This window comes from Lissotriton vulgaris, chromosome 4_1 (genome assembly GCF_964263255.1).
Source record: "Lissotriton vulgaris chromosome 4_1, aLisVul1.2, whole genome shotgun sequence".
Taxonomy (NCBI): Eukaryota; Metazoa; Chordata; class Amphibia; order Caudata; family Salamandridae; genus Lissotriton; species Lissotriton vulgaris.
In genome coordinates, this window is record NC_141691.1 from 58,207,982 (window position 1) to 58,235,948 (window position 27,967).

Genomic DNA, 27,967 nt, shown 5'->3' on the forward strand with positions numbered 1-27,967 from the left:
GGATGCAACTTGTGACCGCCCTGGAAGCTGCTTGGAAGGATGGAGCTTTTATAAGCCAATCGTCTAGGTAGGGAAAGACTTCTAGAGATTGCTTTCTGAGGAACGCCGCTACTGGAGCAAGGACTTTGGTAAATATCCGTGGTGCAGACCTGAGGCCAAAAGGAAGCACCTTGAATTGAAAGTGGCTCTTGCCTACTGTGAGGCGCAGGTATTGCCTGTGAGCTGGATGGATCGGTACATGGAAGTATGCGTCCTCTGAATCCAGCGTCACCATGTAGTCCCCTGGATTCAGTAGACTTAGAATATCTTGACGGGTGACCATCCTGAAAGAGTTTTATGAGATAGGTGTTGAGCTCCCTTAGATCTAATATTGGACGCCAGTTCTCCTCTGTCTTGTGAACCAGGAAGAACCTGGAATAAAAACCTTACCCTCTTTGGGAGTGAGGGACCTGTTCTATTGCCGCCTTAATGAAGAGTTGGTGGGCTTCGAGACGTAGAAGTCGTAGATGTTTTGACTCGCTGGCGCCAGGAGCTCTGGTTGGAGTAAGCTGTTGAAACTTCAAGGTATGGCCACTCCGAATAATATTCAAGACCCACTGGTCTGATGTAATGGTTCTCCAGTTTTTCAGGCAATAAGAGATCCTGCCTCCCACTGATGTTATCGAAGGGGTAGGAACAGTAGAAAGAGCCAGGAGGCCGCTATTGACGTTTAGCATTCTCTGCCCTGGCGACCTTGACAGCCTTTCCCTTGCTGTCGAGAGAAAGAAGCAGATTGACCTTGCCTCTGTGTATACTGTGGCCTGTAGGACTGTGACGACTGGGAATATGAGGAATAACGTTGTTGGTATCCTCCTTTGTTATAACTCTTCCCCTTTACTCCTCGGAATGGCACTTTACGATATTGAAGAGTGCCTAAGGACTTGGCTGTTTCAGTGTCCTTTTTTATATCCTGTAAGGCCTCATCGATATGTTTTCCGAAAAGCATATCACCGTCAAAGAGCATATCCAATATCTTGTTCTGTACTTCAGGGCGAAACCAGGTCGCCCGAAGCCAGCCTTGTCTCCTAAGGACAGCCGAACCTGCTAGGGCTCTAAAAGCAGTCGTAGCTATATACATGGTGCAGTCAATTGTTTCTGCAGAAGACCACTCCTTCCAAGACTTTCCGTGCATCAACCTTAGCACTCACCGGTAACTGGTCTACAAACGGAGCCATATCGCACCACATTTGGCGATCGTATCGGCCTAAAATCTCCAGTGCGTTGGAGGTACGAACTAGGAGACTCGTCAGATGAAAACCTCTTCCCCACTTTGTCCAGGCGTCTACCCTCTTTGTCTGGTGGGGAGGCCAGAGGAGCTGCCGGGTTCTTAGACTTCCTTTGGGCCGCCTGGGAGATCACGGAGTCCGGCCTTGGCTGGCCAACCAGACACTCAGGACTACCATCCAGTGCCCTGTACTTTTTTTCTAGTCGCGGTAAGACTGGAATGACGGTTGCCGGTGATTGCATAGCTTTCACCCCCTCGGATCATACATGCTCTACGATGGGAATAGAGTGGATGGATCTTTTGTATGGTTCCTTGAAATCATAAAGAAAACAGTCTGTTTGAACTGTAGTAACTGGCAGACCAAATCGTTTTGAAGCCCGCTTCATGAGGTTATGGAAACCACCTTTGTCAGCAGGTGGCGAATCCACTGGTTCTGGTGAAGGAGAAGGAGGATCTGGAATTATGTAATCGTCCCATTCTCTATCCGGATTAGGGACCTCCGTTACATTCCCACCATCATCCGAGGAATCATCATCATCATCTTGAACTGTATGCACTTGACCGGATGGCTGACGTACCTCCTCAGGTTCTTGAGTCCGTGGCCGAACCTCCGCTGTAGTGGAAGGTGGAGGAGGCATTTGAATGGTTTCAGGAGTTTGTGAAGGAAACCTTTTCCTGTAGTCCATCAGCATCATCTGCAGGTCTGTTACGAGTGAAGAAGGCATTGCAACCATACACTGCTGAGATTGCTCTTGAATCCTCTCTCTGGGAGGAGATTGATGCACCTCTTCATAGTATCCATCAGAATCAGAGTCCTGATATTTCACCTGGAGCTGCGACGGTCTGTAAGCAACTCCATATGGACCATCCTCCTCCTCTGAATTATCCTCATCCAACAGTAAAGCAGGAGGGAATGCTGTCACCCTTCACGGAGACGTCATATCCGGCGTCTTTTTATTGAAATCCGTACTTTTTCCACCGTCGACGGGGTCAACGTCGACAGGACCGTCGTCAACGATAGCACCGTTGACTGAGAACCGACCATCGTCGACGAAGGTGTTTGCGTCGACGGCACCAACTAGCTCGTCGTCAGAATTAATCGGTCGTCGTCATCGCCATTGTCGTCTTAGTCGGCGTCATCCTAGTCGACGTCGAGGATATCAATCTAGTCGACGAGGAAGCTAGTTCAATCGTCGGCGTTGAGGCTGCCGTCGTCGACACAGTCGTCACGCCATCGTCGACGGTCCTATTGACTAGGCAGAAAAGGCAGTATGATGGATTTTCGCTGTCGTCGTACCTGCGGATGTGTCAGAAACAAAGGTAGCTTGACTAACCTTGCGTAGTCGAGTACAGCAGGAGCGATGATGATGTTAGCTTCTCCCTTCCCTATTAACGGTGTCCCTGAGGAGTCATATCTGTACACACTCCACAAAGAGGACCACCCACAGGGAAGGGGAAAAAGTGGAGAAAGCAAATAAAACGGCTTGGCAGCCAGAAACCATCTACAGCAAGGGTTGATCAGGTAAGCAATTACTTTGGGTGGCTGTATTCTGTTTCCTGCAGGAAGACACAAGGAACACACATCAATCTTCCCCCCCTACCCCTAAACACAGGTATTATATCAAGAGATCTATAATTAAACACTCACTGAAGTAGGCTGCCAAAAATAGTTTTGTAATAAAGGCATAAAAATGGAAAAATAAACCATAAAAGAAACAAAGACAAGAAGGCAATGGTAGTTCAGCTTCGGCAGGTTAATGCATCATTTGTAGGCCTTGCAGTAGATAAGAAAATGTCTACTTATCCACAGAAGAGGTGTCCCGAAACTTGATGCAGTAGCTGCTAGCAATCACACAAAAGACAAAAGATATCCTCTCCTTCCAGGCTCCCAGTGCCTTCAATAGCGTAAGCGTCCGAGCCTCTCAACAGCTCCGTGAATGCATGAAAGAAGCCGCAAAATCCGGGGGCTCTGGCCGACAGTACAAACAGCTAGTTACTTCACTAGCGTCTTACTGGGAGCCGGATCACTATCCAGTCATAGAGCGGCTTGAGCAGCGTGCCCAGCAGCCGGGAATTAATTGACTGACTCCGATGCGCACAGCACGATGCGCAGAAACGGATTGGTTTCACCACGGGCTGAAACAGTGTATCCGTTGCGTGCGTTCTGTGAAACAAAGTCTCAACTCCCCCAGGGCTCTCCAAGGGCAATGTAGTTTCGGCAAGTCGAAATCCACTCCGGTCATAAACTGTGGTCGATTCCAGGTGACAAGCACTGAGCAGAGGGAGGGTGGAGCAGTTATAGGAAGTAGACAGAACAGAGAAAGCTAGACAGACAACAGACCATGCAGCAGGCACTCTGGGACATGTAGTTCGAAGGTCTAGGGAGCCCGAATCGTGACAGGTTGTCACCGTCGACGAGCGGGTTTTCATCACAGATTTCAGAACCGGAGGCAGTGAAGCAGGTTTTTTGTAACCTTTTGGTTTCTCTGAAGGTGGAGAGGTAACAGAAGGCGCTTGGGAACCTTTATGAGTAGAAATCACCTCCACACTCAATCCCACTTTCTCCTTTACACCTCGGTGAGGAGATTTTAGGGGATCAGAACCACCAGATCTATCAGAGATCTTTTGAGTGGACTTAGAAGGAGGCTCAGCAGAGGTTGGAGGGGATGACCTACCCTTTTTTGTTGATATCCTTGAAGAGGAAGCCGAAGAGGATTACTCACTGTCGCTGGAAACAATCTCCTTTCTAGACTTCAGCTTTTGGAGCCAGGTCAGAAGTCTTCCTTCTCTGTCTCAATGTTTTTGTAGAGAAGGTCTGGCAGATTTTACATTCTGTAGCCTTGTGGTCTGGGTACAAGCAATAAATACAATCTGTATGCTTGTCATCTACATACAGACGCTTTTTAGAGCAAGTAGCACAAGCCTTGAACATGGCCTTTTCCTTATCAGACATTTGAAAGAAAAAAGGTTGTTTTTGAAGTTGTAAAAGAAAAACTGAGCAAAGCCCAGTGGAGACTCCCTTAGCACAACATGCGGTAGAAAATCTGAGGCTCGGAGGCTCTCTCAGGGGGGTTCTATGGGGTGAGGCTCTTCTGATTGGTTGCTGCAGAAAATTTGGTCTCTTTTACAAAAAGAGGTGGATAAGCTACAAAATGAGATGAGGCCTAGGCCTAGTTTTTCTCTTTTGTACCTATAGCTATGGTATTTTTTATTTACAGAGGCTCCCATTCAGACGACGGGGAATGATACAAAGCATGGGAATCTATGAAAGTTCCAATACTGGGGCAATTCCTTTTTACTCATCCAAAAGCCTCCTCCTACTGCTATGACCTAAATAAAACAAATCCTTTACTCTTATCCCTCCACTATCCTTTTCAATCAAAATAACAGACTAACATGTTCACTTCTCAAATTCCATATTCCATTATATAATTCACCACTAATCCTTGATGGGTCCCAGAGTAGCGTGCTACTCGCCAATAAAGCGTCTCAACACCCCATCAGGGTTACAAGCGCTATAAAAAATGCAAACCTTTTCCCTTTTCTACCCCTCCCCAACCCTTCTCAATCCAAATGACCGACTAACATATCCACCAGTAAAATTACTTTCATGTTTCACCTTACTAATTCAACACTAATCCTGATGGGTTCCAGATTAGCGTGCTACTTGCGCTTTCAAAACCCCATCAGGGGTAGCAAGCACTATTTAAATACAAACCTCTTTCCCTCTTCTAGCCCGCCACCTACCCTGCTCTACCCAAATAAGTGAATAACATATCCACTACTCAAATTAGGTCATATTTCACTATACTAATTTTCAACACTAATCCTTTATGGGGTCCGGAGTAGCGCACTACTAGCCAGAAAAGCGCTTCAACACCAATCAGGGGTAACAAGTGCTATATGAATGCAAACCTTACTTCCCCTTTTATCCCTCCGCTATCCTTCTCACTTCAAATAACTGACTAATATCCACCACTGAAATTACTTTCATATTTCACCATACTAATTCACCACTAATCCTTTATGGGCGTCAGGAGTAGCGTGCTTCAACACCCCATCAGGCGTAACAAGTGCTACATAAATAGAATTTTTTTTTCCTCCTCTATCCTTCTGCTATCATTCCAAATCCAAATAACCGACTAACCTATCCACCACTTAAATGTACTTGCATGTTTCACTATACTAATTCTACACTAATCTTCTAGGGATCCCTGAGTAGCGCGCAACTTGCCGAAAAAGCCCTTTGACGCCTTGTCAGGGGTAGTAAGCGCTATATAAATGCAATTACAATACAATATCTAATAAAGGGACATTTCTGAGCCATGCCATCATAGCTGCTTTAGTTCTAATGGAGCGGTCTTAGGGTTTGTTAGTAGTTTATTAGCTAACTGAACTGAAGTGGAGATCAAAGAGAATATCCAACAAGAGATGGCTTAAAGGAGGCAAATCCTGTGCATATTTATTTATTTATTTGTATAGTGCAACACTTACCCTGAGGCGTCTAGGCGCTTGACACCCAACCGCATGACATCATTAAGATTCTGTAAAAGCTTGGGTCAAAATGTAAGAAACTATACAGGTCTTTAAACCTTTCCTAAATGAAAGCAGGTCTGGCAAAATTTTAAGCTTAATAGCCAGACGATTCCACGGTCTGGTTGTGGTATTTATGAAGCTTTTACCACCCCAGTTTGAGAGTCGGGGTTTGGGGACCTCCACCAACTTGTGAGAAGAGGACTGAAGATTTCTAGACGGGGTGTACCAGCAGAAGCAGTCAATCAGATAAGACGGGCCATGATTATGCAGGCCCTCAAAGGAGATGCAGAGGGCCTTGAAATTAATCCGCTTTTCCACTGGTAGCCAATGTAAAGCGTTAAGGGCCCTCTTGGCTGAGGAGTGTTTTGGGATACCATAAAGCAGCCAGGCCGCAGAGTTCTGGAGAACCTGCAGTTTAACAAGGAGAGCCTTGTTTATGCCAATCAGAAGGGTGTTACAGAAGTCTAGCCTAGACCAAAGCAGAAACCACAGTTTTTTGAAGTTCAGGAGGTATGTAAGGAAAAATGTTCCTCAAAATATTTTCTATGTATGAAAAGTGGATGATTTAATCGCTTTCATGTGATGGTAGAAGAACAAGGTGGTGTCAAAAATTACTCTCAGGTTTTTCGACTTAGTAACTGGAAAGGGGGGGCGGGGGCAATTCCATAGGCCACAGGTCAGAGGACCAAAAGGATGTATCCATGCCGAAAAGTAGAACCTCGGTCTTATCAGAGTTCAACTTAAGGCAGTTCTCGGACATCAATCTACTCACCTGTCACATACAAGCGTGAAAGTTGTGAGCTGTGTCCTGAATATTATTTGAAATAGAAACAATAATCTGGGTATCTTCTGCATGTGGCACCATGGCAAAGCTGTGGGATTTAATCAGTCTGGCTAGGGGGACAACGTACACATTAAAAAGGGTGAGGCTCCGGGACGGGCCTTGTGGGACCCCACATTGGAGCTTGAATCTCTGGGACCTGAGGCCATCAGCTTCCACAAATTGTTCACGATCCATAAGGAAGGATTTGAAGAGAGAAAGGGCTGAGCCTGCTATGCCCATTTCCTGGAGGCGATTTATCAGGAGGCTGTGATCTACTATCAAACGCAGCCGAAAGGTCCAGTAGTATCAGGGCAGCCATGTCTCTCTTATCCACTGAGCGCCTGACGCCGTGATCAACGCAAGCTCTGTGCTATGTCCACTCCAGAAGCCATACTATGGTGGATCCAAGATATGATTGTTATTAATGAATGCTGAAAGAACTTGGTTCATATATTTATTTTTCCAGAAGTTTAGCTGGTAGAGGCAGGCAGGCGATTGGACGGTAGTTGCCAGGATCTATTTTATCCAAGTTAATTTTTTTTAAAAAGTGGTAGAATAGAGGTATTTTTCCAAATTTTAGGGAAAGTTCCAATTTTAATGATTAGGTTAAATATCTCGGTAAGTTGATGGGCGACTCAGTCGCAGAGTGCATTATCTTGGGAGGGCATGGGTCCAATGGTGATCCAGATTTGGTGGCAGAAAGAAGATTAGAGACTTGCTCGTACGTTATGGGTGGAAAATCGGAGAGTGGGAGATTCGTAGAATAATAGGGTCATATAAATCTGCTTTCTGCATCAGAAAGTGCAGTCCAATTGTTGTTATCAGTTACAGGTCGCGCCGCAAATTTATCAGATGCTGGATACCTTACTACAGAAGGTAGGAGCTAAGGTGTTACAAAAGGTTTGGTCTATTACATTGTGTCTAGATTCTTGAACTCTGCTGAGTTCCTGGACCGCAGCGAACAATTCTTTAGAATTATTCTTCGCTTTTTTCAATTTACTCCGAAAAATATTGATCCTAGGTTTTGTGGATCGTTTCTTTGTATTAAGTCAGTAATTCCTTATATGGTTCTTTTTCCTTTTTGTCATAGGAATGCCTCCAGCGCCTTTCTCGCCTGCGTCATTGCCTCTTGAGAAGTCTTAGTTCTTCTGAAAACCAAGATTCTGTGGGGGTCGACCTAGTAATTTTCCCAGTTTTTTGAGGAATTGTTACTTGGACTAATGTTGCAATCCAGTTATGATAATCTAGAGATTCGGTCTCAGGATCTTGAGATAAAAGGGTCTACTCAAGCCAAGTTGGGTGTTAAACTTAGTTCTATCCCGACAATGCCATTGGTAACGCCTATGACTTCTAGTTTGAGGAGGCCTATTGCCGGCTATAGAGGGCAATATAAAAGTTAGCATAACCGCAGAATGAAGGGACCAGTGTAGTTGCATAATATTTTTTAATTCCGGAAAAAGACTGTGTGAAAATGACATCCAGGAGGTGTCCAGCTCGATTGGTGGGGCCTCCCGTAATCTGTACTAAACCTACACTGGTCAGTTGGTCCAGGAGGGCACTTGCATCCTTATTTTGCTGGTTATCTAGATGAAAATTAAGATGCCCGAGAATGGGATTGTCCTGGGAGGTGACTTTATATTCAAGTAGATACCTCATGGTATGTAGGCCTTAGTTCCGGGGGCTGATAAACCAGCAGTCCATTGAAAACGTATGTGTGATTGATGGCTATCTTAAAGGAGAGCACTTCACTATCAGGGCCTGTAGGTATCTCTTTAAAGGATGCTTTTAGATAGTCACGACAGACTGTGGCTACCCCGCCCCCTTTTTTCCAAAGCAATCTTTCCTGGCGATTAAGAAACCTGGCGGGATGGCCACCACAAAGTCAGGACCAAAGGTCTCCTCTGCCCAGGTTTCAATGACAAACAGTATGTCAAGGGCCTGCTCTTCTACAAGGCTCACAAATTTGTGCTTCTGCTTAATTAACAAATGTGCACTGAGAGCGCCGAGTAGCCTCTGTGGGGCTTTAAGTCCCACAGAGACAGATCTGTCATTCTGTATACCTTTGTGAGGCTTTCCGGGGTGTATACTAAATATTTGTGAGCATGATTTTACATATAGGGCAGATCTGTGTTCCTGGGTTGGTAGCACAGTTGAAAACTGGACCAGGGCAGCACGGGTTGGTATTCGATCCTTGAACCAGCAGAGTTGCTGGCGCCGAGCGCGGGCCAAGAGCGGACAGGCTTGCCTTTGGCGCGCCCACTGCGCAGCCGCGTCAGGGCAGGTTTAAGTAGTGGAGCAGCATTGAACATCGTAAGTGGTGTCGGATAACTAGAACGTCAACCTTTCAAGATGGCGGCAGTCGAATGTTTCAGTCAGCCCTACCACACCAAACTCTCTCCCCTCAATTGGCCCAGGTGAAGCCATGGTTGACCGGAGAGCGGCGAAAATGAAGCAGAGGGTATTTAAAAATATTAAGAAAGGTAAAAGCAATTCTCAAGTGCAATAGTAAAGGTGAAACAGTTCTCACGTGCAAAAAGCACAAATTGTGCAACAGTGCGTAATATGAGGGTCAAGTTTAACGAGCAGTTTGGCAAACATCAGTGAGTGGCTATATTGTTGGAAACCCTAGACAAAGATATTGTAAGGCTGCGCGTCCGCGTCAGTGCATATGGGACCAGATATGGGACCAGAGTCAGCGAATAACTGGTTGGATTACATAAATATTTGGTTTTGTCCAAGGAAAAATGTAACACGCTCCTGACATCAAGTAAATGTAAAGAACATTCTGCTGTCGTAGGTGGATTGTTAAAGTTAACTGGCATAGTTATCGAAAATCCAAGAACGACAGATGGATCCTCATGGCTAGTCTCTTAAATGTTTAGAATTTAACGGCCAAAAGGGCTTGTATCTCACTAACCCCATGAGCTGAAAAGCATAGGAGCATCCCCATACCAATAATGCACTATACCGACAGTTACCTCATGCAGCCAGTTCTTTGTTAAGGAAACATCAGTGATAGATTTCATCTCAAATTTGCTTACCAAATCCCAAACCAGACCGGGGAGGTGGGTGGGTCGTTTATGACTTTAATGTAGATACTATAATGCAGAGCTAGGACTACAAATTAGTAAACTTTTCATTTGCATTATAGGATCTTCAGTGATAGTCAAATGCTAGAGTCGAGTATAAAGAATTTTAACAACAAGAAGGCGGCTGTTGGGAATCAGGAAGAAATTAGAAAAACAGTCCAAAGTGTACAAAGAATAGTTTGGTAAAAAAAAGAGATGCTCTTTTTAAAGAACTTTCTCAGCGTATCCTGGCCGATCCTAGCATCTGCTCGAGTGTCTGAATCCAAGCAATAGTGTCTTGTGAACGAATGGACCAATTTTCATGTAGTTGCCTTACTTGTGACAGCAATTGATATTCCTGATGCAAGTTGTCAAGGCTATTTTCTTCTCTAGTAGAAGGAGTCTTTGGGGTCCCAGGCTTTGTTCACTAGATAGTGGCATTAGATAGAGGATGCTATACATTTGGCAATTACATGACTGGATGTGGGTTGGTCATGCTCTATTTGACAAATAAAGATGAAGTGTTAATGATCAACCCATATAGCTTGCAATTATTCTAACATTAATGACCATCAGTAATGCTCCTACAAAGCAGAAAGTGTTTTTAAGGATGGGCACAAATGCAGTGATTAATCCGGATTGGACAGCCATGGATACAGACTTTGTAAGAGGCCAGTTGAATTTTATGTCCTGCAGCAATAATTACATAATCTGCTGTGGCAGTCCAGTGTAAAACGGTACTGAGTAGTCACATGAGTTAAGTCTGACAAAAGATAGAACATTCTCTAGTTATAAAAGTCGAAGCAAATTTCCTACACTAACATAACACTGTCCTTTTTGCTTCTAATGGGTCCTCTCCTTTTTTCAGCGTTCCTATTTAGGCAATTCATCGTCCATACTATATTCTGTTTGCTGTACTGTGGAGCTCCCACAAATCCAACTAAGGATTCCAACTTAATTTGTAGCCCCCAATTTCAAATCCCTTCAAAATTACAAAACCTTAAAAAAAATTATTTAACATTTTGCTTTTTTTTTTTTACATATACTTTATTAACCTGTTAACATATTTTAATATTAAGGACCACTGATCTGGAGTACACACCTCCAAGTTCCTATCGCACACCCCACATACGGACACCCAGCCCTCATGTATTAGAACACCTAGACGTTTCCTGAGAACTGGTAAGATAGTGACATGGGAAAACCATGCTTGCATCACAGATTGATTGGTGCAAGTCAATGCAGATCATTCTGAAGGACTGTCCACGGACAAGCCATAACTCACCAAGAGCTTACAACCAACGGTCGCAGGCCACAACGTCTTTCATGTGACCTTAATTGTGTTACCTTAAATATCAAAAGAGAAATTAAGATCAACTTCAATAATTGTATATTTAATTTGTGTTACTTTTCTTCGAACCTATTGACCAAGTGTTAATAAAAGACTATTCACAGAACTGGAATTCCTTTGGGGTAGGGAGGTATTGAAGTAGATCGCTAATTGTTGCCTATGCCCCTTTTTTATGCTGTGGAGATATTTTTCGACATGGATCCCATTCATGTAGAGAAACAAAAGGCACCCACGAATTGTAAGACTCAAAAAACAATTGCTTGAGGACTCACGTGGTACGCAAGATCCAAACTTGTGTGGAAATTCAGAAATGAGGTCATCGTTGACACGATCTTTCATTGGACCAAGGATGATAACCGGTCTGGCATAGTGAACTAATAAATAAAAAAAAAAAGTAAAACCGTATGAGTATAAACCTTGTGCCTCAAACATATGTTCTGTGCAGCCCACCCTTCTCCAAACAGTAGTACACATACCTTAAAAGCAATAAAAACATTTTTTTTTTTAAAACACAATTGTTTTCATTAACAACGTTATTCTACAGGCAAAAACTCAGCTTAGCTACTATGTCATAGGTCTGTCGGTGTACATCATAAATCAATTGAATCAACAGGGCTATTTTTCCAATATGGGGTAAAGGGCATTGGTTTGTGTGTATGTACATTGTTTCTTTTCAGTTTTCATCCATCAAAAATACTAGACATTCTCAATCCGCCTACTCTGAGCCTCAACTCCCCCCCCCCCCCGCCCACCTTACATTTTTTAAAGCGAGCTCCCATTGTCTGTTTAACTATCCGCTTGGGAATTCATCAATGTGTGTTGTTCAGTCAGGACATCTCCCAACCGATAATTCCTCTTGTGTCAGAGCTCCAGATATCAGTCTCCCTGCACCTTCACCTTGCACCGTTGAAATACCACTGCCAAAGCCCATTCATGTTGGTCCGCCCTTCAGGATTCGCATCTGAAGGCGAAACAATATATGGCTATTCGTCTCTTGCTAGGAGTAACTCCAGAGATGCAGACACGTTTCAGAATATGGGTCCTTTTTGGGCAGAGGCCTCAATCCCAGCAAGCATGGTTAAACGGTCACCGTTCACTGCTAGTTGCATTACCACCCCAGTCCAATAATACACCAACTTACTACAAGGCCATGTCATGTGCAGAGAGGGCACAGTTTTTGTTCCACACCGCAAACAAGCTGCGTATTTGGTAGGAAAAATTCCATGCATTTTCTAGGGTGTAAAATAGGTAGGATGTAGAAGATAAAAATGGGCCAGTTTGAATATGCATGTCACATCCTGCACCACGACACAAGCTGTGTCTGTAAGTGGGTCCTGGAGATAAGGGGCAGTCAAGTGGCATGCTCTTGCTATCCTGTAACAAGTGTATAATCGCAAAATCATACCTCTACTTGATTCTGCACCGAGGACCAATTTCTACATGTGACTCCACTGGCTCAGTTGGAAAAAATTGTACAAATCTCCTGCAAAGTTCTAGAAATTCTTTTTTTTTTTGAAAAACTTTATTCACAGCTGTATCATAGGAGATATAACATTACAGTAGGTATTCGCAGTACTTCAGCCGGTGTTTTGTATTTTCACCCCATACATAACTCCCCATCTCACAATATCGTTTCCAACATAAAACCTTCAGTGGTACTGATATCTTGTACATTCTGCATATTCCTGCAAGCATCTACATTATGGGAGTAAACAATAAAACTGTCCAATCTTCCCCTCACCCACCCACCACCTCCACCCTCTTGTTAACCCCATCTACCAGTCTCCTGGCGGTTTAGCAACTTCATCCATCTAGATTCGGACTCCTCTGGCTGTCGTGTATTCAAGTGCGAGCGGAGTCATGGTATAGTATAAGGTATGGTGTAAGGGTATCTGGGACCTTCTGACTCACGCAATACCGCCCTTGGCCTCTCCTTCACAGTCCTATGGTCCGTGGCCTGATGCTTGGGTTAGGTCCACGTTCTCCAGCGTTATGAGCATAACCTCCCAGTCTTGGGAAATGGGGAATTTCTGGTGGCCCGTGCTTCTTCCCTCCTAAGTGCTGTCCCCTCTGCCCTTCCCCACTGAAGCACCTATGCCTGCCATAGGTGTGTCCCTGGTGGTCTAGGGGATTTCCATCTCATCGGTATTGTCCTAAGTGCCAATAAGAGTGCTAAGTCCAGTAATTTAAATTGGGCTTTCAGTGTCTTAGGTCATCTGCGCAACCCCAGTAGGCAGGGCACCGCTTCTTCCGGCACCGGCAGGTTCATGACCGTCCGCAGTGTCCGGCACATCTCCGACCAATACTCACGAAGTCGCAGACATGACCATATCATATGGAGGAATCCGGCCTCTTCCTCTCCACAACGCGGACGTTCTAGACATTCTTGAACGTTGAAGACACTGCCCTGACCCTAGCTTAAATATCTGCTGTGCCGCTTTAAGAGCAATGAATGTATTATCTGGGTACAAGTCCCCCCCCAATGTCAGACATCACCCCTCAAACCACTGCCTTACACTCATGGCATTTCACATCTGTCAGAAGGGAGTACACACACCTTACCTTGAGAGACAGATCCTACCATCACAGCCTCTAAAACAGACTCTACCCTAAAGAGAAGCTGTGTCTTAAACCAGTTATGCAATCCCATAAACAAAAATGTTTAAACTCTGATCTTATCTTTTACACAAGTCAAGCAACTACTCTTTTTGAAACAAGTCACGTAAGCTGCCTCGTTCAACCTTCCTCACAGACTATCTCCACAGAACCGCTCTGGTCATTCATACCCATATACTTTTGAGCATTACACACGCATTACACACGCATTACACACACACACACACATGCATTACACACACACACACACACACGCATTACACACACACACACATTACACACACACACACGCGCACACACACACACACACACACACACACGCACACACACGCACACACACGCACACACACGCGCACACACACACACACACACACACACACACACACACACACACACACACACACACACACACACACACTCACCTGTTCATTTCACTGGTGAGCTGAGCTCTCATTCACCCAAATCTAATCCGCACTTGCCCAAGTTGAACATTTTCCCACTATACCCACCACCTCACAACACTTTAGACCGTTTCTACAATTTACTATCCACTCAGCTTGCTTCCCATTCAGTCATATAGCAGCCATTCCTTCCTATCCACCTCACCTGGAGGCGGATGGCTCCCATTCACTAATTCAGCTTCTAGACCTCCATTCATTTAACCTATCTTCTGTCACTGATACAGACCTGTGTCCCTTCTCCCAGTCCACTCTGCACCTACTCACCACCCCTGGCCTGTTGCGGTCATCTACTCACTCCACAGCGCACCCATAATGTCCATCTCTTGCATTAGGCAGTCTTGACCATTTGTAATGCCACACATCCTGTTTTCACAGTCACCTTTTCTTGCATATTTAGTTCAACCTGCCATGTGCAAACCTGCCCCACCTGCATACCTTGCCAAATAGCCACTCAACCCCACTTGCCCACCCTTGCTGTAACCAAGACGCACGGTTACTTCTCTATTATGCAAGCCTGACCCATGCCTAATCATTCAGATTTTGCAACCCATTACTCAGCCTGCTCTTGTTTAGACTACGCACACACAACCTCCACTGCGCACATGCCGTACATACACACACACACATTGACCAACTCTACATATTCAAACTGCCTGCTGAAATGCAACAGGGTGGAAGAATACTATTGTATGAAAAAATCCTACTATAATGGAGCAGTAAAAGCTTCTGAAAACATTAGGATGGACAAGGGCTTTGAACACTAGTCTGAAGTAGCTGAGGACGAGATATTCATCTACCCATGGATGAAAATAAAGTGGAGGTAACAAATTGCAGCAAGTTTGCCATAGAATACAAGCTTTTCCAAGACTTGCAGGGTGTTCAGGACTTGCACTCAGCTCTGCGATCTCCCCTCGCTCAACCAGCCCACGCGATCCGTTCAGAGGACATTACATATTCATAATGTCCACAATGGCCTTCGGACAAGCAAGTATTCTCCCTGACCAAGCAGACTTGAGTATTTCAAGCTGGACCTTAGTACTTTGAATGATCTCACTCAGAAAAGCATACATACACACTGTACAAAAAACAATGGACCTGCATAATAGGACAGTTCCTGTGTTTGGGTATTAGATGCAACAAAGAAACAACATTTAGATCACTATGCGTTACTTTAGATTGTAGTAGGGGAATTTGCACACTCACTTTCTTGCCGTGTCACAGGTTCGTAAGACAAAATGGTTTCTTCTTGCCCTTCTGTAACAAATGAGAAGCCATAGGAGTATTAGAACGACCATCAATACATTACTCAACACAGAGCTCTAAAGCCAAGTGCAACCTGGGTAAACATCACATTGCCTGGTTGAAGAAATTCCTGCCACTGGAAAAATGACAACAACCACCCGTAGGTCATGGAGGGGAGGCCGGTGGCCTTCAATAAGAGTCTATTGCACATACTGAAAAACCCATTTTGATTTACAACACTCAAAATCTAATTTCACATCAGATCCACTGTCAATGACAGCAAAGAGCATAGCAGAAAGCACTTATGCAAACAATTCTTGTTGAAGAGCATGAGCAAAGACTATGAATGTAAACATTACACTTTGAGATCGAGGAATAACACTGAAGGTGCAGTTCATGGCAACCTGAAAACAGTGTACACGTTTCCAGCAATAAAGCTAGAATGAGGGAACAAGTGGGCAAGAATTTGAGAGAGAGAAACTTACTGGAACTGCTTTCACTGTCACTGGTGTTGGAGGTGACTCCCTCTGAAAACCAACAAGAAGAGACCAACATTCAGAAACATTTGGCATCCAACAATACACAGGATGTCAGCACAGAAAGCCATGCAACACGACAGTATAGTATGAAACACAAAATGAATACAGCCTAATGAGCATGTCAAGGGCAACACGCATTTCCACTGATGCTTAACCAGAGGGACCGAGAGCACTGGTGAGGCAGACCAACAGCACCCCAGCCAAGCACGGCGTGCAAATGTACAGGATACCTATCCCAATGCTGAGGCACAAAAGGAGATTTCTGCTCGAGTGTTACACGATGCGCACATCACAGACGGGCACAATACAGGCTCTTCATTGGTGGAGCATCGCAGGTTTTACACAGTTCCCATGACTAGTGCCAGGTTCCCAAACATCAACACTTCGGTCCCAATACTGCATACACAGGCGACTCCACCCTTGCACCAAGACATTCACTAACTGGACCAGTGTCTGCAGGGGAGCTACAGCCAGAGTGTCCAGGCACAGCACGTCCAAGACGGTGTCTGCACAGGGTAGCAATTGGTAAAGTAATCCACCCAACCCCTGCCCCTTGCACTCCATATCAGTGCTCAACCAATGCTTACTAATGGTGGGCAAGCCAAGCAAGGCTTTGCTCGGCCCTTTCCCATGAGGACTGGCTTGTCCTTAAAAGGGCAAGGCTGGCATTCCAGACAATACTCCCACCCCCTCCCTGCAGTGTAATACAAAAACTGATGCACATGGGACAAATTAGCACAAACACCACCAAAAGGCTGCACTAAAGTTGGAACGTTTTTTGGCAAATTAAACACATGCACCTAAACCTCTGTCTGCAGCCGAGATCTGCACTTCTACGAGTCTCATTGAAGACTTGCTGTAACAGAGTAGGAGTATGAAGAGTACTTTTATAGCGCCTAGCTACCCGGAGGCCTCGTAGCGTTTATAGAAAGAAAGTAAGGCACATACAGCTTGCTAGTCCTAAAAGGACAGTCCAAATAGGTGTGTTTTTAAATGCGTGCGAAAGGTCATCAGATTGCGGTTCTCTTGCACAGCTTGCGGGAGAGAATTCCACAACTTGGCTGCAGTGAATGAAAAAGAGCGTCCTCCCCATCTAGTCTTCCTAATTTTCTTTATGGTCGCCAGGTTTAGGGTACAGGAATGAAGGGATCTCGATGGTAGATAGGGCGTTACTAAAGAATGGACGATGGCAGGGCCCGTTTTCCACATGGCTTTATGGGCTATGCACATCGCCTTAAATTGTATCCTAGCACCCATGGGTAGCCAGTAGAGCTGGCGGAGGGCTGGTCTTGCTGATTGCCTCCTGGGGACCTGCAGGAGCATCCTTGCTGCGCTATTCTGGACCACCTGCAGTTTATTTACTGTGGCCAGCGGGGCTCCCAAGTACAGCACATTTCCATAGTCCAGCCGAGACAATATCAGGGCTTCGACCATTATTCTGCGTGCTTCAAACTCAACTCTGCGTGCGTCAACTCTGTAGGAATTCGGACTCCTCTCTTTTGCTGGTAATTTAGAGTTTATGATATATACATTTCGGTTAATGAAAACAATTATAAAATAGAACAAAAAGCAAAAATATATATTTTTAAAAACATTGCATCACTGGCTGGTTGATAAAATCAAAAAATATGCCAGTGTCAGGCTAACAACGCAACAGAACTTTACAAAAATGTATTTAACAATTTTCGTTTCTCCTTTGGAAAATAAATTGAGAGCCAGCAGTTAACGGTCTTCTTCCAATTAGAAGCATAAACCAATCTTCGGATGAAAAGCATCAACATAATCCTTAGTTTTTTAATGTCTTGCTATACAAAAGCTGGATACAAGACTAACCAAGATAAAAATGGAGAGCATCCTATTCCCAAAAAGCTAGACAGGTATCAACTGATGTTATCAGAGTACATGTCAAAAATCTGCAGTGCTAAATGTAGTTATACCACTAGGATTATTAATGCTCCTACTCTTTCTAGGAACTTTTTACTGAGATAAGTAAGATCCTCTCAGATTTCAAATAATTCCTATGAGGATTCCCCTCAAGTCATGTGAAAAGAGCTAGTTACTTATCTTTGGTAATGCTGATTCTGGTAGATACTTTAACTACAGATTCCTCACCTCTATTACACACGTGCCAAGCTGGGTAGAGAAACCTTTCAACAGTACCTCTACGCACATGTAGGTGGCATTGTGCGGTTCCGCGCCGATGTCCTGCTCCCGAATGGACATGCCCCAGTCGCAGAGCCCAGCAGCAAATTGGCATTGACCAGTGTGCAGATCTCCATACTTGGGATCTTTTAAGCAGGAAAAAAGCCCAGTCAACAATATAGGGATGAAGGGAGGGTTGGTGAGAAAAGTATCACTAGAAAGAGTAGTTATCCCAAAGTTAAGTAACTTATTCTTCTGATAGATATTTCTAACCACACATTCTTTAACTTTAGATTAGTCTGAACTGGCTCAAACCAACAAGTCCTGCAGGACTGAATACGCAAAATGCACATCTTGATGGTGTTAATAGTGCCTCATGGGAGCGATGTCCATGTACCAGCCTAGAAAATATCCAGAACAGATACTCCGCTTGCTAATGCAGATGCAGCAGCCTTGGTTCTGGTGGAATGAGCCTGCAAACCTTCCAGGGGTTACTTCTTGGCCAATGCATAGCAGATTTTAATGCAGAGCAAGATCCACCAAGGTGGTCCTCTTCTGCTCTGCACGGACCTTCTTTGCACCAGCACATTCCACAAATAGCTGATCGTCCACACAATGTTCTCTGGTACAGTCATTGTAAAAGCTAAAAGCCCTTTTAGGATTCAGACAACTGATTCTCTCTCCTCCCCCTTGTGAGGCGGCATAAGAACGCTGGTACGGAGATGTTTGGCCCAAAGTGAAAAAATCACCACTTTCGGAAGAAAGGAAGCTCAGGTTTTCAGCACCAGTTTGTCTGGAAATAAAGTTGTGTAAGGCGGGTTTGACAGAGGGCTTGCAGCTTACTCACCCCTTGCGCAGATGTTATGGCAATGAGGAACAATGTACTGAGAGCAAAAAGCCATAGTGGACAAGTGTGCAGTAGTTCAAAGGAAGCACACATCAGAAAGTTGGCGACCAAGTCAAGGTCCCAGTGGGGCATGCTAAAGGAACAGGGTAGAAACAAATGTTGCAAACCCTTTAAAAAACGCAGCACAATGGCTACACCAGCGGAGAGATCGCTGCATTCTTTGGATGTACAACGATGTTTGAAATTCTATTTGGATCATACAAAGGGATTTCGGAAATCCTCTCAATTGTTTGTTGCTTTTGGTGGTCCAAGCAAAGGTCTCCCGCTGTCAAAACAGGGGATAGCGAGATGGATTACAAGTGCCATTCTACATTACCGTACTGCAGCAGGGAAACCTTTTAAATTGTTCCTTTAAAATTGCAGGAAAGGCTCCTGGATTGTAAGAGCCTGCAATTCTCCAATACGTCTCGCCGATGTGAGGGCAAGAAGGAGAGCCAATTTCCATGAAAGGAACCTCATGTCCAAATGATGAATTGGTTCAAATGGGCTTTTCATGAGCTGCGTGAGGACTAGATTTAGGTGGCAGGTAGGAGGCGGAAGCCTCACTGGTGGATAGACCCAGAACAAGCCCCTTAGAAATTGTTTCACAATTCTGGAAGACCACAACGAAGGACCAGACTCAGACCGTCTGTATCTTGAAATGGCTGCCAAATGAACCTTTATAGAAGAATGGGCCAGCCCCAACTTAGCCAAGGACCAGAGGTAAGGTAGAAGTTGATGAGGCGTTGAAGTAAAGGGGTCAACTTTCTCTCTCCTGCACCAAATACAAAATCTCTTCCATTTTAAGCGGTAAGTCTTGTTTGTGGAAGGAGCTCTCGCCTGGGAGAGGACTTCCTTAATTTCGTTTCAGATCGGGAGATTCATAAATTCTAGCTGCTCAGGTGCCATGCTGTCAGGTGTAATGACTGGATCTGGGTGCCAAACCTGTCCTTCGGACATTGCGAGGAGATCTGGAATAGTCCTCAAGGGAAGAGGAGGAGCCTTCGACAACAGATGGAGTTCCGTGTACAAGAACTGTCTCGGCCAAGCAGGGGCTATCAAGATCATCCTGCATGGTTCCACTTTGATCTTCCTGATAAGCCTCGGGATCAGTGGGATGGGGGAAAGGCGTAGACAAATGTCCGTGACCAGGCTATCGAAAGTGCATTCCCCAATGATCCTCGGTGGTGAAGCCTTCTTTCATAAGACCGGCATTTCTTGTTGGTCGGTGTGGCAAAGAGATCCACTGCTGGTCTGCCCCACTGGCTGAAGACCGCCTCTAGAATTCGCTGGTTCAACTCCCACTCGTGACTGACTGAGGATAACCTGCTCAACCTGTCGGCATTCTTGTTTAGAACTCCTGGCAAGTGTTCTGCTTTCAGCGATATCCCGTGAAGGATCGCCCATTCCCAGATCTGTTGAGCTTCCTGTGATAACGGAAGAGATCTGGTTCCTCCTTCCTTGTTCACATAATGCATGGCTGTGGTGTTGTCCGTTCTAATGAGCACTCGTGAACCTTCTAGGCGAGGAAGAAAGGCTTGTAGAGCCAATTTTATCGCTCTTAGCTTCAAGAGATTGATGTGGAGCCGTCGATCGCGAGGAGACCAATGGCCACTGACATGTAGGTCTTGCATCACTGCTCCCCAACCCTCCAATGATGTGTCCGTTGTCACTACTTGAGGAGACGGATCGCTTACGAAGGATAGACCTTGGGACAAGTTTCTTTGATCTGTCCACCATAAGGCCGCTGTTCTCATCATTGGAGTGACGGTCACCATGTCGTCGAATGATCCGTGAATCTGTTTCCATTGGATGCCTAGTTGTTCCTGCAGGGGACGCATTCTCAGTCTGCAGTGAGGAATCAGAGGTATGCATGATGAAATTACCTCCAGCAGAGATTTGTAGCGGCGTACTGAAAAACAATTTGTAAATCCCCGCCAAGGTCTGTAGTTTTTCCCTCCTTTCCAGGGTTGGGAAAGCCTTTGTGAGTTGTGAGTCCAGGATGGCTCCCAGGAAACGCGCCTTTCTGGACGGAACCAGGGATGATTTGTCTTTGTTTAAAGTGAGTCCCAGATTCTAAAACAAGTTTGTACAAGCCTGAACAGCGTCCCACGCTGCTTCCCTGGACGAGGCCTTCAGCAACCAGTCGTCCAGGTAGGGGAAGACTTTAAAATGGTTCCTTCGCAGGAATGCTGCTACCAGTGCCAGAACCTTCGTGAATATCCTTGGGGCGGAGCGAAGACCAAAGGGTAAAATCCTGAATTGAAAGTGGCTCTTGGCTACTGTGAATCGTAGAAACCTTCTGTGTGCTGGGTGAATCGGTACATGAAAGTACGCATCCTCAAGATAGAGCGTGGCCATGAAATCCCCCCGGATTGATGAGCCGCAAGATGTCTTGAAGAAAGACCATCCGGAAAGACCGGGAGATGAGATAATTGTTGAGCTCCCTGAGATCTAAAATGGGGCACCATTTCTCGAGCGTCTTCTTCACCAGGAAGAACCTGGAATAGAACCCTTGTCCTCTTTGGTCGGAGGGAACCGGCTCTATAGCACCCTTCTGTAGCATCTGATGAACTTCGAGCTGCAGAAGACGCAGGTGTTTCGATGGGATGGCTGCAGGGGGCTTGGGTGGTGGGATTTGCGTAAATTCCAAGGTATGGCCTTTCCGAATGATGTTGAGCACCCAACGGTCCGATATTATCTTGGACCAATTTCGAAGGTATTTGGTTACCCTGCCTCCAACTGAGGACTTCTTGGAGGAGGGAACAGTAGGAAGAGCCAGGAGGCCGCTATTGTCGTTTGGACGTTTCACGTCCCCGCTGAGCCAGTTTCCCCTTGTTGTAAGGCCTGGAGTAATTGGAGGATTGGCCCTGCCTTTGTTGATAAGGCTGGCGGTATTGCTTGCTTAATCTCCACAACGGCCCCTCGCGGCGGGATGCCTGGCTTTCACACCTTGTGGATACCCTGGGTTCTCGGGTGACATCCAGACCTCCTTGATTGACATGCCGTTTAATGAGACTTGCAGTTTGGGGACTAGAATGACCTTGCTCCCAAACGCTTAAAGGAGAGAAGGACGACTGCTAGCTCTCTAGGCCTCACTACCCAGCCCATCAGCTCCAACAATTCCACTGTTCTTTTGTAGCATTGGACGAGGCAGCCTTTACCCGGCCTGTCTATTCTACACCTGCAATCCCCCAGCAGTTTCGCAGAAGAGGCCCAGGTGTCCACCGCCCTCACAGCTGTGGTCAGTGTGCCGCTCAGTCCGCTGACCCCTTCCTTGTCCTCCCTGCCGGGGTTATCTCACAGGGGAATACCAGGACGGGTTCCCTAAGCAAGCGCCGGGAAACCCTTTGTGGGTAGCTGTGCGCTATATAAGCTCAAATACATTTACATTTACATAGGTGGCCCTGCAGAGTGTCTGCAAAGATTATGCCTTACCCTTCCTTTCGTTCCTGCATCTTCCACCATCCACCCTGTAACTGACTGAGGGCCATCTCTACATTTTGCGGCATGAAGTGCAAGCCCTTTTAGCCAAAGGGCTATCGAAAGGGCACCTGTAGACCAAGCTTCTTCAGAAGAGACAACAATCTGAAAGTCCGGCAATAACTTGTGGGTGCTAATTGCGCCGGTCACACATCTACATATGGGCCCTTTTTCACACAAGTGCTATTACTACTATCATGCATCTAGAAAATGACCAGATAGCCAATTTCAGTCCAAAAACAAAGAACAGTGTAATGGTAAAATGGTCTCCCAACTACAAATATCAAGAGCTTCCTGAGCTTCTGTGTTGTTAGAATGCAGAACCAGAAATTCTGCAAATCCCCCACACACCTAGTCCCCCAATTATAGTTGAAGATAAATATAACTAAAAGGGCCATCAGGTGAATGGTGGTATAATAAGTGTTAAAACTCAAACAAAGGGACATTATGGAATGCATATTATAGGTGATTGTTAAAGATGCAGAAATGGGTAGAGGGTTTCCTCTAGGATTGACGGTCCCTGTAAGAACTAACATGCAAAACCTTTGCGTTTTATCCAATTGTTGGCCTCTTGCAAATCTAAGATTGGACTCCCATCCTTCTTGGGACCTCTTTTGGATCTGTTAATACCTTGAGTAGATGCTTTCTCCTCTTAGTGGTAGAAGATAATGAGCTATGGCTTATTTCTTGATTAGAAATAGTTTCTATCCTTAGCAGTTACAATTAAAGTTTTGGTGCCTTTAATGATGAGAAAGGAAGCAGGCCTTGAAAAGGAGAGCATAACCATTTGTCACAATGTTAAGCACCCATCTGTCTTTTCATAAGAATTAAGAATTCCAACCACTGAAATTAGGCACATAAGTAGACAAGTTACCAGTTAATCTGAGATTTCCTAATAGTCATGATGTTGAGAATCTCAGCCTCTTGAAAACAATCACTGATAGGAAAGATGTCTCTGAGGAGACTTTGGGATGATGTGGTTGACAAACAGGTGTATGACTCTTCAGAGGTTCATATGAGAACTATGGTATCATTCTTTCTACGAAACCAACAGACTTGACAATTTTTGCTTTTGCCTACGCTATTTGAAATTCTTTTTGATGTGGACAAAAGAAAAGTGGACTAGAGAAAGGGAATTTTTTTAAATGATTGTTTTGGCAGAATTTTTAAAGTGGTGAGACTGAACCAGGATGATAAGTCAGTAGTAAGGCTATGGCAATATGCCAATGTTGCAAGTCCAACTTGCTTTGATGATAACATACCTCGATTTAACACTTCCTTTAAATCTTTCCATTTAAGTTAAGATAAGTTGTTAGCAAACACCCTCAAACTCCCAAATATCCATCATAGTGCCCTAGTAGAGCGGGTGCACTAGCCACCAATCTGTACCTGCACTTCCACAAATATACCGGCCCACATCCTGCCATTTGCTTTCTTGTCTGGGGGCACTGCTGGTTCAGATGCTGATGCATGGTACTTCCAAATTGAAGAAATGAGTCCGACCTTCCAACAGTCCTATTAAAAGCTGGATCCATCCAACAATGTTCGAATTTCTTTGAGATATCACATGGGGTGGGCTGTGCTCTCTTTAGTGGTTGCTAGAGTAATTCTTTTTTTCCTCCATAATTTGTACAAACCCAGGAGCAGATGACGTCTAGACTGCACCCATTGTTGTAGCATTTCTATAGTAACAGACGGAGTTTTGGGGTCTAACAAAAAAACTGTTCTGCTTTGTAGCTCCTTCTAATCAGAAAGTACCTAGTGAAAAAAGGGGACAACCTGGATGGAGACGCAGGTGGTGTAGGTGTGTACTAAGTGGACATATCAGAGTAGGCCTTAATGTCCGCATGGGTAGGGTGAAGCCTCTAGGACCAGTACTTGATCGTTAATGGGAGTCGCCAGTAAGGTAGCCAGAGTATTTCAATGCTGAAGGTCTTGGCGCTCAATCATGCAAAGAGCCATGCCTAGATTTCAATGCTGTTAGACAGTGTTTGGTCTTGGATGGAATCCTTGGAGGTCAAGAGCTGTGTAGCTACTAAAGAAAAAACATTCTTTGGCACTCTTGCACTCCTTTGCATGTTTGTAATTCTGCATCTTAAGGAAATCCTCCAATTTTCTTCTCAGGTGATTATCTTCTTAGTCTTTGAGTGTCCACCCCCCTCCCCCCGGGTACTTTGTCAATATGGGTATTAGGTAAACAGACCACACAAAGTACGTGTGTTGTTGGCAGCTGTTTCTCCCACATGCAAGACATCTGACAAACAATATTGTATGATTACTGTTGGCTGAGGTAAAAAATGTCTTTGTAAACAGTTAAAATGAGGGGATTTAGAATTTTGTGTCAAGTGTGCAGAGCAGTACTGTCCCTGTGCTCTCTGCGCAGATCCAACACCCGTCTTCTCTCAAAACGGCAAAAAATTGTAAAGCACACACACTCCACAAGTGACCTCTTAGTCTTCGGTTAGAAATGACAATGGATGTAACTTGACGAAGAAGCCGAGATGTTCTGGACAGAAGGTAAATCTTTTTTAAGCGTATGAGACTGTTCCGCCACTGGCTACAAGAAGGCAAGACTGTGCGACTGCAAGGCCAGCTGTGCAGTTCTTGGGGTGTGCAGTCCAAGTCTGGCTTAGTTATGACACGCAGTACATCCTTCTTGTTCAATTTAATTTTTGGCATGAACAGCATTTCTTAGGCAGGGCTCTGCAAGCAGCGATGCTCTTTTTTACTTGCGGTGATCGTCTAATGTGGTGCACACCTGCTTCACTCTACTCGTGCAATGCCATTCAGGTTCCGCGGATTCCAACTAGACTGCAATGTAGGACTAACTAGTTCATGTGTGTTTTGCCTTTGAGCAGTGGGTGGTGTTTTCTCTCTCAGTGCACTTGTATGTGCAGTAGATACTGGATTAACTCGTGCATAGAAGCCTACATTTTAGCCATGTATGACTAAAGTTCTGGTAATCCTTACTGGCCAGATTCAAGGTGCATTTTCCCCTTCACTTCGTTACTCTACAGATCAGGGTTAAGCCATCACCTAAGCCTTAAATTACTTTGACTCTGGTTTGCAATTACAAACCGGTCTCGGGTAGCAGCTTCCATAACATATGTGGGGCTTATTTATTTTTAACAAGCTAGCTATAAATAGGGAGCAAATATAAGAGAACACAATGGAACAGAGAATAGTGGCAGCTGCGCTCTAAACTAAAGCAGGAAGCAGGATATTTTATATTGATATAACACAAACACTATTCACATCAAGCACAAGAGCACTGTGTCGAGAAATCACGCTTCCCAGGCTGTTAGTTTGAGCCGAGGTCTGAAAGCATTGGGACAGTTGATGACACCTGCAGCCTTGCACACCATACTTGCACCCTCAGAGGTCGAAATGTTTCCTGCAAGAGAAAATGCACACCGTGCACCTCCTTTCCCAAGCGATGGTAAATGGAAGCCTTACAGCCCATTCATGGCAGCCCTCTGCCGCCCCAAACACAGGCGCCAGTGGCTTGACATGCCCACAGGCAGCAGCGACGCTTGCAAACACAGAGCAATGGAATGCACAGTACTTTCTGGTGGATTAAAGCAGACTTACTCAGGCTCTTTGATCCATAATAATCGTCACTTAAACCCGGGAAGTCCTGATTTCACAGACAGCAGAGAGCGAAGGAGAGGGAGAGAGTAAGAGAAGGGAGACAGGAAGGGGAGGGAAAGAGAATAGAGCAAGGTGAGCATTAGTGAAAGGAGTGCAGATAGCCCCCTCAAGCTGCACGAAGTTTGTCACATCAGTACAGAACCCCCCACTTGAGGCATCAAGAAGTAAGTTGTACATCTCAGGAAGAAGCCAGCATTTGAAACACACCATCACTGAAGATGCATGCCATCCTTGGGTACAGGGAAGGGTACGGAGATACATCACACACAACACAAACCACTGTCCCCACTCATCCCACAAAAGCATCCACTGGAGCAGTACATGGAAAGATCACATGGAGGAGGACTAGACATTTATATCCAATTAAAAAAAGGTGATGAGAAAAGTCAACTTGTAGAAGGTAATGGAGATATTAGAAGCAAAGACGAAAGGGATAAAATAGATAAAATCCAATAAAATATTTGATATGTTAAAATTCATTACAGTTCATGAGTCGGATGAGCTCATTTCTCGACGTCCAGTTCTTAGATCCGACATGTACCTTTTCTTTTGATGCGAGCTTACTAGTGCTGCATCTTTACTCACCACAGTGGGACCCTTAAAAAATAAATCCTTTTAAATGTTTGACAGCGCATCTTTAAACCCTGCAGAAGACAGGTATATATTACTGTGAATCCACTTCTTCACATGACTGTTTGCCATGGCAGTTACATTTGCTATCTGAGGTTGCTTAAAGCTTTAATGTATTAAAGATTGTTTTTATAAATTTTCCAAATCTGACCATCTAGGTGGTGGAAAATAAGGAAGACCACTCCCTCCTCAAGAAGGCGGCTATTATTGCTAGGCACTTCCTGAAGACCGATGGAGCAGTAGTGACACCAAAAGGAAGTACTTTGAATTGGTAATGAAGGCCACTTACCATGAGCAGAGGCAGTGCTGGTGGGCGGGAGGAGTGGGGATGTAGAATTGGGAGTCCCGGAGCTCTAATGCAGGCAAGTAAGCACCATTATCATATGGAAGTGTATAGAGAGGATATAGTGATTGAGGGGCCTGAGGTCCAGAATAGGCCTGAGGGGGCCATCTTTATTGGGATGAGGAAGCAGGGAGTACGCGTCGCTGCCCTGATGGAGAGAGGGTACTGTTTGATAGGCCCCTTTCTGAAGGAGCGCTTGTACCTTTCTGCAGAAGGGTGAGCTGCTCGCTGCGGAGGATGTGGCATGGTGATAGGGGGTGTGAGATGTTCTAGGCAGTAGTTGCGGTGAACGACCGCTAACACCCATTTATCTTATGAGATTTCCTGCCAGTGGGGAAGGAAATCTTGCAATCTCCACCCAACAGGTGTTGTGTGTTCGGGGGCCATGGAGAATACGGCAAGGGCAGTCTGGCAACTTTGCCAGAGCCTCCTTTACACCAGCCCTTCTTGTTGTTGCCCCTATAGACACACCAGTTGCCTCCGGTCAATGATATGGTTGTTGCTGCCTTTTGTATGAGGGGGCAGGCTATGGAAAGGCAGCTTTGGAGGCTGCTGTCTTTGAAAGAGATCCCTAGAGAAAAGGGTTTCAAGGTCATCCTTAGCTTATGCGGGGTCGGTCTCCTTTTTATTTTTTGGTAACACTTAAACAACTCTTCGAGCTGAATAGATTTGCTCCATCAAAGGGCAGGTTTAGCAAACTCTTGACGCCTGACATGCGGAGCCAAGCATGCTGTCTGATGAGAACGCTGGCGTTGCTCATCCAAGATGCGGTGTCTGCAGCGTCAAGGGTGCAGTAAATGGTGGTATTGGAGATAGTTGTCCTCTCTAGGACTGTCTCTTCCTCCCTCTTTTTAAAAACTCACCTAGGAGATGTTTGACCAGCTCTTTCATCTCGTTCCACCGAGCACTGTCATAGCAGGAAAGGAGGCCCA

General features: G+C 45.1%; 1 protein-coding gene across 4 annotated transcripts in view; it reads right to left on the bottom strand.

Annotated features, from left to right (window-relative positions):
- The window catches only part of DLG3 (discs large MAGUK scaffold protein 3), a 2,000,883-nt gene that overhangs the window by 141,063 nt on the left and 1,831,853 nt on the right, over positions 1–27,967 (bottom strand). For 3 of the 4 annotated variants that reach the window (XM_086918303.1, XM_086918300.1, XM_086918302.1), the window contains 3 exons: positions 15,847–15,888; positions 15,323–15,373; positions 11,315–11,416 (listed from right to left, as the gene is read on the bottom strand). In XM_086918303.1, the coding sequence (XP_086774429.1) occupies positions 11,315–11,416; positions 15,323–15,373; positions 15,847–15,888 (195 nt within the window). Of the gene's footprint in view, positions 1–11,314; positions 11,417–15,322; positions 15,374–15,846; positions 15,889–26,002; positions 26,049–27,967 lie in introns of all 4 variants that reach the window. The other variant, XM_086918301.1, reaches the window with a different exon arrangement.